A 16,419-nucleotide genomic window follows, 5' to 3' on the forward strand; every position below is an offset into this window, starting at 1 on the left:
CAACTGGGAACAATTTGTAGTGGTTAGGAAGCTAACTCTGAGTTCTTTACCTGTAAGCTCGGTCAGTGCCTTATTCGAGAATCTCCAAGACCTACTATAGGTCATTTAAAGAAATTGGAGTTCTGTGGTCTATTTTACAAAAATGGCAAGTATTTATTTAATTAAAGGGTAGAGTTTAGTTGTAGAGGAAATCTATGATGAAAACTGTTACCATTCAACGGAAAACCCGCATCAGAGAGTAAAGGACACACACGGTCTAATGTGATATACATATACTCCATTAACCAAAGGCTCATGTTCTCCAATCACATATGTGTGTGGAACAGGCTGATATAGTTACTTAAGGAAAGGAAATGAAAAGAGCAGACTATTAAAACAATAAAGCCTCAGGTAAAACACATTTTACAAACCTAAAACCCAACATGAATAATTTAAACAAAATCTTGCCTCCCTACGAGGTGACTTAGATTGCCTTTTTCAAGACAACAAGTAACTTTTTATGAAACCATTGTTACTACTTTCCAGTAGGACACTACTGTACTTTACAGACTAAATCCACTTACCACTTGGCATGTATTCCCACCACCGCCCTGCACAGAGATCTACAACTCTCACAACTCGCAGATACAGGGTCACTGCTTCCTTTAGCTTCCGGGAAAGACATTCCATACACATGATATCCTGCAGAGGGAGGTACCTTTGTGAGAGAAAGAAACTCATATTTATCAAGTGGGCAAGTATCACCCCTCACCAATAAGTTATTTTTTTTTCCTTCTTCCAATCTCCTACCACTCAAATGAAATAAGATCTTCAGACGGAGATTCAAAGCTAACATGCATATATGGTCATATATGGTCATACAGCTTTTTACTAAAAAGATAAGTCAGCAAATACTTGAGTATCCAAATAAGGTATTGAGCTCCCTCCACAGGTCATTTGATAAAACCTGCCTTTCTTCTTTTGAGTTTTCAAGGACAAAGAAAATCTAAAAACAAACCCCCCCCCCCAAAAAAAAAGAAAAGAAGAAAAAAAATAAGTGCTTTTCAAGATGTGATGAGAAAGGAACCTGAGAAAGATCAGAGAGAATTACTCATTTTGAACATGGACAATATTATTGCATATCTTTTACAGAATCTACTTCCTGTAGGGACACTTTGCTCCCTCTCAACTCCACCCTCCTGCTCCTGCAAACTCTACTATCTTCTCCACCAACAAATATGTATGCTAGCTATATAGTACACAATTTCTTTTCCCAGATTTTTTTTTTTTTTTACCTTTTAGGTCACATACACTGATAAAAGTATTGCATAAGTATTAAGACACCTCATCTGAATTACAACTTCCTCTTTTCCATTCTTCTCTATTATCTTTTCCTGAAACTTTCAATCAACCCTGACTTTTGTTCTGTTATATATTCTGAAAGGTCTATTTTTCTCTCTTAAGACCCCTCCACACACACTTAATTAAATTTTTTGAAAAGTTAAAGCTACCTTTACCTACTGAACCTGTATTGCGTCACACTCCACTCATTGTTTCACAACAACCTTAAGCGGTAACTAGCTGGTTCCTGTTTGTCATACAGCTCTCTCCCAGTCCTTTTTCTCCCCCTCTCTGACCTGCTGTATTCCCTACCCATCTCTGGCTGTTAACTTTAGCCAATGAGAAGCACCAGCTGGAGGGCTGCAGGTGGCAATGCTGCCTTTCTACTGCTGCTAATCCCGTAGATGAATTCTTCATCATCGCTTACTTGTTCCGTAAACTCCACCTACACCTCTGTAAATAGTCCCTTCATTAAATTATCTTCAAATTCCAGGTAAGTGTATTTTGTGTTATCTGTTGGCACTTCACTGACATAGTAGACACTATTATTACTCCATTTTACAAGTGCTGAAATTAGCTCAGAAGAATTAAACCTGCAAAATGTCACATGGCTAGGTAAGAGGGCGAAAGGGTCAGGAATGGCAACACAGTTTTGTCTGACACTATCTGAAAGAAAAGTCCACATATGCCCGTTGAATATTCATCTGATCCATTTTTTTTCTACTTCTCGTCCCTCTTCTTACCCCTTTAAAATGATTTAAATCAAATCTTATACAAAATAAAGCATTACTGCTAGCCATAACTTAATTTAGTCTCTATAACTTAGATTATAAGTAGAATTTTTCAGAAACATGACAACACATTTTATAAACAATGAAAAACATTAAATTTGCTTTCTAAGTTAATTTTGCCACTGTAATATTTTTCTCCTAAATATTGTTATCCAACGTATTTGCCTAGGTTAAATTTATACTCCCTTTAAATACAAACAGATGAATAATCACAAAATCAAGATTATTTTACATCATATTTTCCCTAAGAAGTAACATGTTTTTTCTTCATAGTTACATAGTCAAATGACTAGAGTTCTGAAGACAGATCAAATATAACACTTTAGAAAAGAGAGCATAGCAGGGACAGCAAAGATTAGGTTTCTTGTAAGGAAAGCCATAGTTTTTCTTGTTTTATGAAGACATGTTAAGTAGTTACTACACCACCACAATGAGTCCTCAAATCAAAATTTTGGAAGACTAAAAATGAAACAAAATTTAGTTTGTTTTCAGAATAAATACATGAAGTTCAAGAACTAAGTTCATGGTTCTTTCTACATGCTGTGAAATGCTCTGTTTTCTTCATTGTAACTACCATTATATCTTGACTTGATTCCACCCCTTCCATTTGAATATTCTGTTTGAACTGCACAACGTTATCTGATCTATTTTCAGTTTAGATTATGGTCCAATGGCCAGGTGTGGTGGCTTATGCATGTAATTCCAGCACTTTGGGAGGCCAAAATGGGAGGATTGCTTGAGGCCAGAAGTTAAGACCAACCTAGGCAACAAATCAAGATCCTGACTCTATGAAAAAATAAAAAAAATTAGCCAAGCACAGTGGTGTGTGCCCCTAAGGCAAAAGGATAGCTTAAGCCCAGGAGTTCAAGGTTGCAGTGAGCCATGATCATACCCTGCACTCCAGCCAGAGTGAGACTCTGTCTCAAAAAAATATACATATATAATACATGGTCCAATTTTTTCCTAGCATTATTCAACTTTATCCCTAGATGCAATTTTACCTATGCTTTCTTAAAGAATTCTGAAGGATTTATTGTTTAATTCACTGATCCACTTTGAATTTAGCTGTAAGACATGAGATAAAAATGCGCTTTTATTTTTTTCACCAAATGGTTTGTAGGTTGAGACATCGTTGCTGAATAGTCCACCCAGCTTTTCCTCACTGATGTGAATACAACCTTGTCATAAACTAGATCTCCACATGTATTTGAATGGAGCCTATGTTTGTCTCCTTTACCCAACTGTCTGGCTTTCTTTTCCAAAACATTTTAGAATGTAATTGAACATCTAGTAGTTGTAAGACTCTTTTTCTGAAAATTTTTGGCTATTCTGACAGACTTTTTTTCTGCCAGATGAAAGTTAATATCATTTTGTTTTGTTAAAAAAAAAAAAAACTACCATTTTTAATTTGGTCTTCTAATCCCAGACAGAACTGAACTAGCAAAAACTACAATGTGTCACACAATAACAAACTGCAGGAAATAATGACATACACATTTATATTAGAAAAAAAAATACAGTGCCTAGGATCTCCTAAAATAACTGTTCTTGCTATTTTAAAAGTTCATAATCTGCAAATATTCATTTACAGAAATTCGAAACATTCTTAAGAACTTCAAATAAAGAAATTTTTCATAGGTAAACAACCTAAAATAATGGAAAATCCAGATGCTTAGAGAAGTTAATTCCAACTACAATTGCAGAAAAAAGAAAAACTGAAACCAATCTAGATGTCAGACAAGGGAAATGATAAGTACCATGTTATTTATACATTCTATAGAATAGTAAGCAGTAAAAAAAAAAATTATGAAGACCATGTAGCAATATGAAAAGAGGCAGAATAACCATTAACATTTACCAAGCATTTATGCTTTCAGTGTGCTAAGTGTTTAATGCATTATCTCACTGAATCCTAATAATACTGCCATTATGTCTATTATTAGTCTTGAGCTAGCAAATAATGAACCCAGGATTCAAACTCAGATCTCTAATTTCAGAGACAAAGTATGTTAGAATTTGTTTATTTGAATTATAGACATAAGGACAATAATTGAAAGAAGAGAGCAGTGGAAACTAGAATGACAGTTTTCCTTCAAAAAAAAAAAAAAAAGTTGTTATAATGCAGTTTGGGTAAAAATATAATTTTTTTAGAAGTCTTTTTGTGTTGTGCTCATAAAACAACTTTAATGTATGCACTGCATTTAGTTATGATGGGTATTATTTCAGAAAACTTTGTTACAATCACTTACACGTATGTTTCTCACTGAGGGTTGTAGTCAGAAAAAGTCAGAAACACTGCCTTATATTGTGCAGTGTACACACATAGTGCTGTTATAATGCAGTAACAAAAGTCAACAAATCTATTAGTCAATAAAAATTCCAAGAAGTCTAGAAATGTTAACAGTCTAGAGAAAGGCTGTCCAACAGAACTATCTGTGACAAAAGAAATATTACTCTGTTGTCCTATACACTGTGTCCACTAGCCACATATGGCTACTAAGCACTTGAAATGTACCCAGTGCAACTGACGAACTAAATTTTAAATTTTTACTTAATTGAAATGTAAATGCTGCACGTAGCTGGCAGCTACCACATTAGACAGCACTGCCTCAGGGTTTGCTCTTATCCATTCCAGGTAGGTAAGTCAACCAAACACAATCTTACCTAAAAATATGGCAAAGTACTTCATGTGAAAGTTGATTCATATAGTCCTTTGTTTCATCTGCTGTCATTTCTTCTGGAATTTCATTATTCATGATACATGTTTTCACACTTTTCTTTCGTGGCCCCATTGTTGTGCAGTCTCCAGTATCAAAGAGAAAATCTTCCCTTTTGTTTACTTAAGTTCAAAGTACCTGAAAAGCAAACAGAGAATGAAGTAGTCTAAAAAAACACACCCCCTATTAAAACACAGGTTAAACAATGTTTATTCTCAAACACACACAGGCAAAGGTATCATAATGGTACATATCACATTCAAATTAATAAAAACATTAATTTGTTCTGTGCAAAAAGCACAGAACATCTTTTTCTGAAGATGAGTGGAGAATCAACTTCTGAAGATAATGTAAATGTGCATTATTTAGAATGAGCAAAAATCCAGGAATCATGAGTACTGTGTTTTAATTTGTACTGTTGCTTCTTAGCTTATTCACTCAATTTCTCTAAGTATCTATTTCTTCATATGTAACATGTGATCATTAAATGAGGAATCAAAACCTCTTCCAGCTCCAGGAGCTTGTGGTTCTAGGACTGCTTCTAACATAGTAGAAACTAGAGGACATTCTTGGGTTCTAATCTTGATTCTGCCCCCAAATTACTTCTATAAACTTGCAACAATCTTTAAAATTCTTCATTCTCTCACCTATAAAGTCAGGGATTAGATTAGTCATGGACCCCTTTGTGAATCTGATAAAAACCAGAGAACTCCTAAAAAATAAACACAAGCTTATATACAATTTCAGAGAAAGAATGCAACATCCCTTCTCCCTCTCTTGTGAATATTGAGATGGTATTTCACTTTTGTATCACATGCACATTTTGTTTTTAAAATAAGCTTTAGAGAAGGACAAAAACAGAGAAAATAGGGGAGAGGGGAGGAACGGAGAGGGAAAGCAGAGAGAAAATGGGTTGCATGAGCACCCAGATGGTTTTTTGTTCTATTGATCAGCATGTGGAGTTAACACCTTGACTGTCAAATTGTCCACGAATTTTAATAAGGAAAGTTTATAGGAAATACTGGTCTCTTTAACATTAATGGCTTTGTAGATGGAGGAGGCACAGGATGACAACCGAAAAGAGGTGCATTCACATTCATTTAAATATGCCTTGGCACATTTATTTTGAATACCACTTGTATACTCTGGGCCAATGTAAACAAAGAGCACAGAGGCAAGTGGAGATACATAATCAAATAACCACACAAATGAGCTCAGAATTACACAAGGAGGTAACTGCTACAAAGACAGTAAACACAGTTCTAAAGCCTCATATAACAAACGGGCCAGAGCCACTAATGATTCTCCTAAGGAAAAGACAATTGAGCCGATAACTGAAGGGAGAGCATGAATTAACACTGCAAAAAGTAGGAAAGAAGAAAAGCATTCTTGGAGCTACACAGGCATGTGCTGGATTCTGCAAAGGAGCTTGGCTCTTTTAAGGAACTGAAATAAAACCAAAGGTATTAGGGTACAGAGGGTGATAAAAAGGGAATAAGATGAGGCTGAACTGCTAGCAGGGGTCTTAATCCTCAATGTGATAGGAAACTCCTAAGGGATCTTAAAAATGAGAGAAGAGCAATACACTTCAAGAACCCAAGCATTCAGGCATCTCAGTAGAAGAAAGGCACCTGGTGGGCAGAGGGTACTTTAAGTACATGCAGTTCCTGGGGTTCTTTTGCCTCAGCAGTAAATGGACACACTACTAGGCTAAGTAAATCTTCATCATTTCTTGTGCCTGTGTGTGTGTGTTCCAGTCTCTTCTTCCCTCACTGAAAGGTTATGTGCTATTTACTTCTTGAGGCTGTCAGCATGCTTGCCTTTCATACCCCAAACACACACACACACACACTCCCTCATTTGTTGTTTCTAACCAGTATGGCCTGAGAAACTAGACAAATCAATGTGTGTGGACTGGCATCAACAGGTACCTCATAGTGTGAGCCTAAAAAATTCTGCAAAAAGTAGGTATATGGGCTATGCTACCCTGAATTTGTGACATGTATCTTAAGTTCTCAGAAGCTTACTCCTACGTTGTCCATCACATTTTGGCTAACAGGCCTCTGGAAAAATAAAGTGCATACTCAGAACTGCCCAAGCTAAAAGAAAAGCTATAAATAAACTCACCTGCTTCTGATTATATTACTGCACACCTTTTCTTGTTTACTGCCCTGCCTGCTCCAAATGAATTTTTCCATCTTATGATAGCTCCTGAAACCTCTGAGGTTACACTGAACATGTAGTCAACAAATCCAATAGCCTCTTTCCAGTGCTTCCCCATCTGACCCATTTGTATTATGGGACACTGCTGACCACTCCTTTGAAACCATCTCATCCTCTGGCTCCCAAAGTGACATTCTCCATTCTTGTGGTTCCTCTATGACCACTGCTCAGTCTCCTTTGCTAATTCATCCTCGAGCCCTCTTCTCCGTGGCCAATTGTACCCATTCGCAAGGATTTAGCTACTACAAATATATATATATGTGTGTGTATATATATATACACACACACACACACACAAAGAAAAGCAAAAAAAGAAAAAAATTTCCAACTCTACTTCTTACCTCTCCTGAGCTCTGAACTTTATTTCCTCTGCCTATCAGAAATTTTCACGTCAATAACTTGAACATCCTCCAAAAACATTATGTCCAAAATGAACGCTTCATATCACGAACCCTCCTCCTTCCCAAAACAAAATACACAGATATATGCAAATAAACATACCTATTTTCCTAATGTGTTTTACTAAATTCCTGAATTATAAACCTTGAAATCATCCTAAATATATTCTGATTTCTCATTTCCCACAGACAACTGATTGGCTATTCTTATCAATTTTATCTCAGTACAGTTCTTACATCCACTCCCATTAGTTTTGGGAGTTAATAACATTCATGTGCGCTACTGAAATGGCTTCCTAAATGATACCCATCACTGTATCCTCAGGGTCGAGGAAAAGCTTAGCAGACACTATGCCTGCCATAAGTAATTTACTGAATAAATGCTTACTATGGTATACTCCACACTGAAGCCGCAGTTATCTTTTTAAAACAGCCCTCTGATTTATAGTGCTAAGTGAAAAAAGCAAAACATAGACTACATCTAAAGTATGATTCTAACAACAACATAATTTTAAAAATTAAAAAGATTACCCCCCTAAAACTTTTTTTTAAAAAGTATGATAAAAAAGACAAATATACTGTGTCTGCGTACAACATTTTATGAAAGATGACAACAAAACATTAACTGGTAACCTTTGAGGAGTGATAACAGAGGTTTAGGAAAGCAGAAAAGAACTTTTACTTTTCATTTCATATTATTCGCCATCATTTGACATTTTCAGATTGTTTTTAAGAAGTACAATATACATTGCCAAACAAAACAAAACAATCGGCCTACAAGAAATCCTGGTTCAGAGGATAAAATATTTCCAATCTAATCTAAAAACACCAGATGTTCCAGTCTTATCTTCTTCCAATCCTTACCACTTGCTCTCAGTATACTCACTCTAGCAGACCAGTATCTTCTTCGTTCCCCCAAACAACCATTGGTGTTTCATTCCTAATATGCTTTTAACTCTGATTGGAAATGTCCTTCTCTTCCCTGCTTTGCCTAGAAAACTGCCTGTAAAAATCTAGCTTAAACGTAAGTCCTCCGTAAAAGCTTCCCCTACTCACGCCTTCATTTGAGCTCCCTGTGGGACTTAACATATGCTTCCATAGCAGTTTGTGTAGTGATTTATTAGTCATGTTTCTGCTAAAAAATCTTGCCTCTAGGTGATAACAAGTCCTTGCTCACAATATACCCTCAAATATCTAACGTATGAATATCCATCAGTCTTTCCATTATTCCATATACATCCCATAGGTTCAAGGCTGCTTCTAAATACCATTTCATGCTCCTATGGGGCGTTTGCTACCACAGCATTCAATGATCTCAGCAACAAACTTATAGCCCAGACAATAATGCAATCAGATTTTACTCCAGTGACACATATAACAGCTACTCTGTAGCATGTAAAAGCCTCAACACGACTATTAACCAGCAAAGACTAATCCACCCACAAATTACCTAGATGCTCAGACTAATCCTCCAGTTGTTATAATTTAGCACGTATTCAGCTTTAAGAATCCTGACAATTCTTCATGGAGATCATGCTCTTGATTCTTTATTCCTTTAATAAAAAGTTTTTTTCTTTTTTTTTTAATCCCTTCTTCCTCCTTTTTCTTCATCAAATTCACACCACCTAATAACATCTTCCTCTGCTGATTCCACCTTTGATTGTTCCTTAGGATTTTACAATGTAGTGCTTTTGTGTGAATTAGATTTAGTAGCCTTAGTGCACAAATTATACTTGAATTTTTAGACTAAATACCCAGAACCTTAAACATCATTGCATTTATAAAACTCCACTTATTGAGAATTAAAAAATATTTACTCACAGAGATGTTATACAATATTACACTGAGGTTAGATCTCCAGGAAGCTGACAAAAACCTTAACCTACAGTATCCTTTAACACTAACTAGCAAAAAGCCTAAATTTTAAATTAGCAGGACTGACAAAATTTTAGATGAAACGATTCATATCATGGCTAGAATTGAAGACTTAGGTCTTTTAGTTCTTACTTGGCAGGTGGAATAGTGACGCCCCTGCCCTAAGTCTATCTTGGGGAAGGGACTTGTGGAGATGAACACTAGGGTAAAGGAAAAGATCTTTATCTTATATATAGGAGGCTGACAGGACTTACAGCCAGGAGAAATCTACCAGTCCTCTCAAGTTCAAGTAGATGTCTGAAAATGTTCAGGAGATAAAAAGCTTTCTCAGTCAACAAATTTTATTTTCCCCCACCCTTACTCAGTCTTGATAATTGATAAAGGACAATAAAGTTGCTTCAGCTAAAGTTGGCTTCATCTTCATTTAAGTGAAATACCCAGCTGGGCTATGCTGAGCATTTCATCTCAGGTACTGATGAATAGGGGCCTGGTTTCCCTATATGAGAAAGAAAACATGAAATTCACACAAACTCCCAAGTAAGTGGTGATGCTATCATTTTTTTTTCTTTTTCGAGAGACGGAGTCTCGCTGTGTCACACAGGCTGGAGTGCAATGGCGCGATCTTGGCTCACTGCAACCTCCGCCTCCTGGGTTGAAGCAATTCTTCCACCTCAGCCTCCCGAGTAGCTGGGACTACACGCATGTACCACCACATTCGGCTAATTTTTGTATTTTTAGTAGAGACGGGGTTTCACCATGTTGGCCAGACTGCTATCAAACTCCTGACCTCAAGTGATCTGCCCGTCTCGGCCTCCCAAAGTACTGGCATTACAGGCGTGAGTCAGTATGCCCGGCTGGTATCCCTTTTTAATGTGCACCCTTTCTCTTATTCGCTTTTTAGTTGGAAGAGGAACCAAATCAAGTGAGGAGAAAATTGCCATCACTAGTCTTGTGTTCTTTTCTCACTCCTACCTCCAAAATACCACTTGCCACTAAACACCCTGCCTTCAATTCACTTGAGAAACTCAACAAGGCAGAGAAGGTACAAAGCAGTAGCAGGTTAACAAAAGAGTAAAGGAGGGGAAAGTCCAGTTACTGGCATTAGAGAAAGATGAGTTGGAGGGAGTCTTGCCGAGAAGTCATGGAGCATGAGGGACAGGTGAGTACAGGTATATCTTAGTTGTGTTTCACTTTATTGGGCTTCAAAGATAATGTGTCTTTCACAAATTGAAGGTTTGTGGAAACACTGTGTCAAGCAAGTTTATTGGTGCCTTTTTCCAGCAGCACGTGCTCACTTCATGTCTCTGTGTCACATTTTGGTAATTCTCCTTTCATTATTATTATATGTGTTATGGTGATCTATGATCAGTGATTTTTGATGTTACTACTTTAATTGTTTTGGAGGTACCACAAACCATGCTATATAAGATGGCAAACTTGACTGATAAATATGGTGTCGTTCTAACTGCTCCACTGGCTAGCTGTTCTCCTATCTCTGTCCCTCTCCTTAGGCCTCCCTATTTCCTGAGACACAACGATATTGAAATTAGACCAATTAAGAACTCTACAATGGCCTCTAAGTGCTCAAGTGAAAGGAAGAGTTGAACATCTCTAACTTTAAATCAAAAGCAAGAAATGACTAACCTTAGTGAGGAAGTCATGTTGAAAGCCAAGACAGACCAAAACCTAGGCTTCTTGTGCCAAACATTAGCTAAGTTGTGAACACAAAGAAAACGTTCTTGAGAAAACTACAAGTGTTACTCCAGTGAATAAACAAATGATAAGAAAGCAAGACAGCCTATTGCTGATATACAGAATGTCTGAGTTGTAAGGATAGAAGTTCAAACCAGCCACATTCCCTAAGCCAAAGCCTAATTCAGAGTAAGGCCCTAGGTCTCCACAATTCCATGAAGGCCGAGAGAGGTGAGGAAGCTTTAGAAGAAAAGTTGAAAGCTAGCAGAGGGTGGTTCATGAGCTTATGGAAAGAAGTTGTCTCCACAACAGAAAAGCACAAGGTGGAGCAGCAAATGTTGATGGAGAAGCTGCAAGTTATCCAAAAGATCGACCTTTGATAACGGCGGAAAGGAGCTACAGTACACAACAGATTTTCAGTATGTACAGCCTTCCATTGGAATAATATTCCACATCAGATTTTCACTGCTAGGGAGAAGTAAATGCCTAATTTCAAAGGACAGGCTGATTATCTTGTTAGAGAATGCAGCTGGTGACATGAAGTTGAAGCCAATGCTTACTAACCATTCTGAAAATCGTAGGGCCCTTCAGAATGATGTTAAATCTACTCTGCCTGTGCTCTACAAAAGGAACAACAAAGCCTGGATGACAGCACATCTGTTTACAGCATAGCATACTAAATACTTTAAGACTTCTACTAAGATCTACTCCTCAGAAAAGTTTCCTTTCAAAATCTTACTGTTCATTGACAATGGACCTAGTCATCTAAGAGGTCCCTTAGAGATATACAAGGAAATTAATATTGTTTCCATGCCTGCTAACACAATATCCATTCTGCAGCTAATAGATCAAGAACTTTCAACTTTCAAATCATATTATTTAAGAAACAAATTTCCTGGCTGGGTGTGGTGGCTCACACCTATAATCCCAGCACTTTGGGAGGCCGAGGCAGGCGGATTACAAGGTCAGGAGTTTGAGACCAGTCTGGCCAACATAGTGAAACCCCATCTCTACTAAAAATACAAAAATTAGCTGGGCGTGGTGGCACGTGCCTGTAATCCCAGCTACTCGGGAGGCTGAGGCAGGAGAACTGCTTGAACCAGGGTGTCAGTGGTTGCAGTGAGCGAAGATCGCACCACTGCACTCGAGCCTGGTAACAGAGCTAGATTCTGTCTCAAAAAAATAAAAAAGGAAGAAATTTCCTAAGGCTATAGCTGCTATAGACTGTGATTCCTCTGATGGATATGGGCAAACTAAATCAAAATCTTGTGGAAAGGATATATTAATAGCTTAATAGAAGCTATTAAGAAAGCCTGTGACTCATGGGAGGAGGTCAAAAGATCAACACTAACAAGAGTTTGGAATCCAGTCCTCATGGATGACTCTGAGGAATTCAAGACTTCTGTGGTTATAGAAGGAGCAGGATTGAAATAAAAAACAACGAAAGACTTCAGTGGAGGAAGTTGTTGCAGATGTGGAACTATAATCGTATGGACGCCTGAAGATATGACTGAATTGCTGCAATCTCATGATAAAACTTGAACAGATGAGAGGTTGGTTCTTATAGATGAACAAAGAAAGTGGTTTGATGAGATGAAATCTACTTCTGGTGAAGATGCTGTAAACATTATTGAAATGACAACAAAGGATTTAGAATACTACATCAACTCAGTTGATAGGGCAGTGCCAGGGTTTGAGAGGATTGAGTCTAATTTTGAAAGAAATTCTACTGTGAGTAAAATGCTATCATACATCACATGCTACAACAAAATATTTCCTAAAAGGAAGAGCCAATCAATGAGGCAAACTTCACTGCTGTCCTAAGAAACTGCCAAGCCACCCCAGTGTTCAGCAACCACCACCCTGATCAGTCAGCAGCCATCAAGACAGAGACAAGACCTTCCATCAACAAAAATATTATGACTCGCTGAAGGCTCAGATTAATTGTTAGCATTTTTTAAAATCAAGTACTTTAAAATTATGGCATATACATTAGTTTAGATATAATGCTGTTACACACTTAATAGCTTATACTACATTGTAAAATATAACTTCTGTAAACACAGGGAAACCAAAAAATTTGTGACTTGCTTTATTGCAGTAGTCTGGAACCAAACCTGCAGTATCTCTGAGCTATGCCTGCATAAATAAGGAGAAGAGTGTTATATATAAAGACTATACTTTGCAGTACCAGGTGTTACCTATAGGCTTAGCAACTTCTAGACCCTCAGACTCTGAACCTTAAGGAAATGTCAGAAATGACAGAATCATAGAATCCTAGAATGTTAAAAGTTGAAGAGGACCTGAGACTACTTAATCACACAGTTCTCAATTTTTTGTGGGTCACAAACCCATCTGAGAATATGATGAAAGTGGCACATCTATTTTCCAGACTCGTGCAAGCAGAAATACATAACGATTTCAGGGGGTTCATATTCACAGACATCGAAGCTCATCCAGTGATCCCGAATTTTTAAGATGAACAAACAGAACCAGCGAGGATAAGGTGACAAATCACTTGCCCAAGATTAAATAGTGTCAATGTTCAGGCTGGGATACAGACTTCCCAGGTCACACTAAACATCCTATCATCAAGTCAGTCCTCTGCCACCGTGGCTGTCTTCCGGCATTCCAGAGCAATGCCCCCGTGCTTGGAGAAAGGCTTCTAGATGCTCTGATAGAACTGCATCTGACCACACCCTACTTCACAAATTAGGGTTTATGGTCCATTTAATTTAGGCTCCCACACAGTGGTCTATGGCCACCTTAGGTATATTATAGTCATTCTGTGGCTGCCTGCTTAGCTGACCTTAGCCACAGGAAGCATTACTTTTGTCTTGGTGTTGCAAGCACATTCTTAAACCAGAGTTGTTTCCAAAAAGTGTTCTCCTCCTATCTTGTTAATTCAAATCTCCTTCCCATCCCAAACTCAAATTACTTTTATCCTCATGAAAAATACCCACCTCTCACTTAAAATTTTCCAATATTCTCAATGATCCTATCTGGTCAAGGGCTTCCCTGCTCTTCAAGTTTCTCATGCCTTTCTTTTGGTTTCTATTGGTTTCAGCTTGCTCATATCAAAGTAGCCTTGCATATCACTTAATTTGCCCTCACAGACCTTAACTGACATCATAGACTATCTAGTGTATCTACTGACTAGGACAGCCTCTTGTCTAAGGAAATACCACACCACATCCAGCAAACTGCTCAGATAAAAACCACACACGAACAAAACAAAACAAAAAACCCCCACAGGATTATGGTGCTGAAAAAGGCCTAGAAATCATCCAGTTCAACCCTTCGTTTTACAGATAAGGAAAGTGAGACCTAGAGACGTTAGATATCTTATCCAAAGTCACAGAGGCAGAATGTACCAGTGTGAAGCAGGGATCCAGGTCTTCAACTCCTTTTTAATTTTATTTCACTATACCACCTTATTTCATTTTAGTATACTACCAATTTTACTTCACTATATCACCCTACCTTACAGGAATCTAGCTGTTCCTTTTTCTCCTCTACTATGCATTAGTATCTGTTTGACTAAATATAAAGAGTGTACCTCTGGGCACACAGCCATTTAAATAAAGAGGCACACAAAACTCTACATTCTTTACCCAAGGAGGATATCAGAATTACAGCATCACACATTTTAAAGAGGGGAAAGAAGGCTTACAGATAATCTAAAATGTTAATTCTCAAAATGAAAGTTAAAAATCACAAGCGGATTTTTTTCAGTCTATGCCTATGTAACACATACCCTCCAAACTGAACCTCCTCCCTCCCTGAGAAAATCATGGCTTTATAGAACTATTATTTTATCCTTCACTTGTGCTGGGGGAATGGGCAAGGGGATGAAAAACCAGTGATCTAATCCAACGTCTTCCTTTGGCTGATAAAAAAAAATCTCAAGTTCAGAAAGAGGAAGGGATTTGGCCAAAGTAAACCATCAAGTTAACAGAAACTTTGCAACAAAAATTAAGGTCTCCTGTTTTTCACTTTGTAGTGGTTTACACTGTTGGTTTAGGTGTATAAAACAAAGTTTTCTGGACAGAGCTTCTCATTGCACAGGAACCTTCCTAAGTGCCCAGATGCCCTTGGCCAGCTTGGTGTCTGCAAAGAAACACGGTAGACATCTCTTAGTCAAATTCTGGATGTGCAGAGTGCAGGGAGAACATGCTTTTCAGGTCCGTAAAGGCTCCATAAAAGGGGAGTTAAGAATCTTATTTCCACAGCTAGGGCACGGACATCAAAGGCATCCAACACAGATAAGCAAACTGCAGCACAGAAAGGCTAATGGGCCTAGACAAGGTCACACAGTGTGTAGGTGGAAGGGGTAAAACTAGAATTCAGGGATCCTGATACTCAGGCGTGGCAGCCTCTCAAAGATGTGTTCACTGCTTCCTGCTCACGGACATCCCCTCAGTACTCTGAACACAGGCCTCCTTCACTTCACAGGCCGAAACAGCGACTTAACATTAAAATCATGAAATTCGTGACGCCCGGAGTGGGAGACAGTCACAGAAGCTGTCCAGTGCAACACCCTCAGACATTTGATTGAGGAAACTGGGGCCCAGAGAGGGTTCTTTAGGCTGGATTTTGGGGCCAGGCAGAGGAGCAGGCAAACCCCGCAAGCACGGCCTAGAAGGCCAGGAACTACAAATTCAACCCCTGATCTCTCAGGGAGCTCTAGGCCCGAAGGGGGCCAGAGGCCGAGCTTAAGCGGTCGGAAGTTCCAGAACCCCCATCCAGCTACCTCAGCCCTGCCACACGCACTCCTGGCTTTGCCACCCCGCTCCCGGTCCCCAGGCCCACTCAGCCGCCGCCTCACCTACGCCGACCCTCCGTCTGTTATTGTGGTTGAGAGGGAGGGACGCTACAGACACTTCCCCGGCCCCCACTGCTGAGGCACTTCCGCTTCCGCCGCCGCTCGCACATTTCCGGAGTGTCGTCATCCGGGGCTGGACCATCAACCCGTGTCCATATTATGTGTGTAAAGAAGCATCGAAGCGCGGCAGCCATGTTCAGCGTGGCATTTCGGAAGGCTTAGGAGGTGCTGGTCTTTCACGTGACACTAAAGCGCCATGCCGGAAGCACTGAGTCTGATGCGCCGGAACCAGTTTCCACCGTGTGGTTTGGTCTTGATTTCCACTGGTTCTCTGGGGTCTTGGATACCCTCCGGACCTCGCCTTTGCCATTTGCGAAGTAGATAGGTTCCAATAGAGATTTTACCAAAATCATTCAACTGAAAATAGGTAACTTTTTTTTTGAAAGGAAGGACGGGGGCGCGGTTAAAGATGTTAATCTTAAGTCATCCCTTCTGTGATTTCGGGACATTGTCTTTGCACGTAAGTAATAGTATTTTACAGTCCAAAGGAATTTCACATGAGTGTCATTAAAAACTCT

General features: G+C 38.7%; 1 protein-coding gene and 1 long non-coding RNA gene across 9 annotated transcripts in view; one reads left to right on the top strand and one right to left on the bottom strand.

Moving 5' to 3' along the window:
* LOC105466902 (F-box protein 38) overlaps positions 1 to 16,419 on the bottom strand; it is a 79,746-nt gene that overhangs the window by 42,844 nt on the left and 20,483 nt on the right. For 6 of the 8 annotated variants that reach the window (XM_011716084.3, XM_011716083.3, XM_011716080.2 and 3 more), the window contains exons 1-3: positions 15,845 to 15,969; positions 4,776 to 4,966; positions 564 to 697 (exon numbers count right to left, since the gene is read on the bottom strand). In XM_011716084.3, coding sequence (XP_011714386.2) covers positions 564 to 697; positions 4,776 to 4,903 — 262 coding nt within the window. In that variant the 5' untranslated portion in view covers positions 4,904 to 4,966; positions 15,845 to 15,969. Of the gene's footprint in view, positions 1 to 563; positions 698 to 4,775; positions 4,967 to 15,844; positions 15,970 to 16,419 lie in introns of those variants that run through there. The other 2 variants (XM_071098243.1, XM_011716079.3) reach the window with 1 other exon arrangement.
* LOC105466900 (uncharacterized) overlaps positions 16,109 to 16,419 on the top strand; it is a 101,223-nt gene continuing 100,912 nt past the window's right edge. The window contains exon 1 of the long non-coding RNA XR_011624587.1: positions 16,109 to 16,361. This is a non-coding gene — a long non-coding RNA (uncharacterized lncRNA). The remainder of the gene's footprint in view (positions 16,362 to 16,419) is intronic.

This window comes from Macaca nemestrina, chromosome 6 (assembly GCF_043159975.1).
Source record: "Macaca nemestrina isolate mMacNem1 chromosome 6, mMacNem.hap1, whole genome shotgun sequence".
NCBI classification, from domain to species: Eukaryota; Metazoa; Chordata; class Mammalia; order Primates; family Cercopithecidae; genus Macaca; species Macaca nemestrina.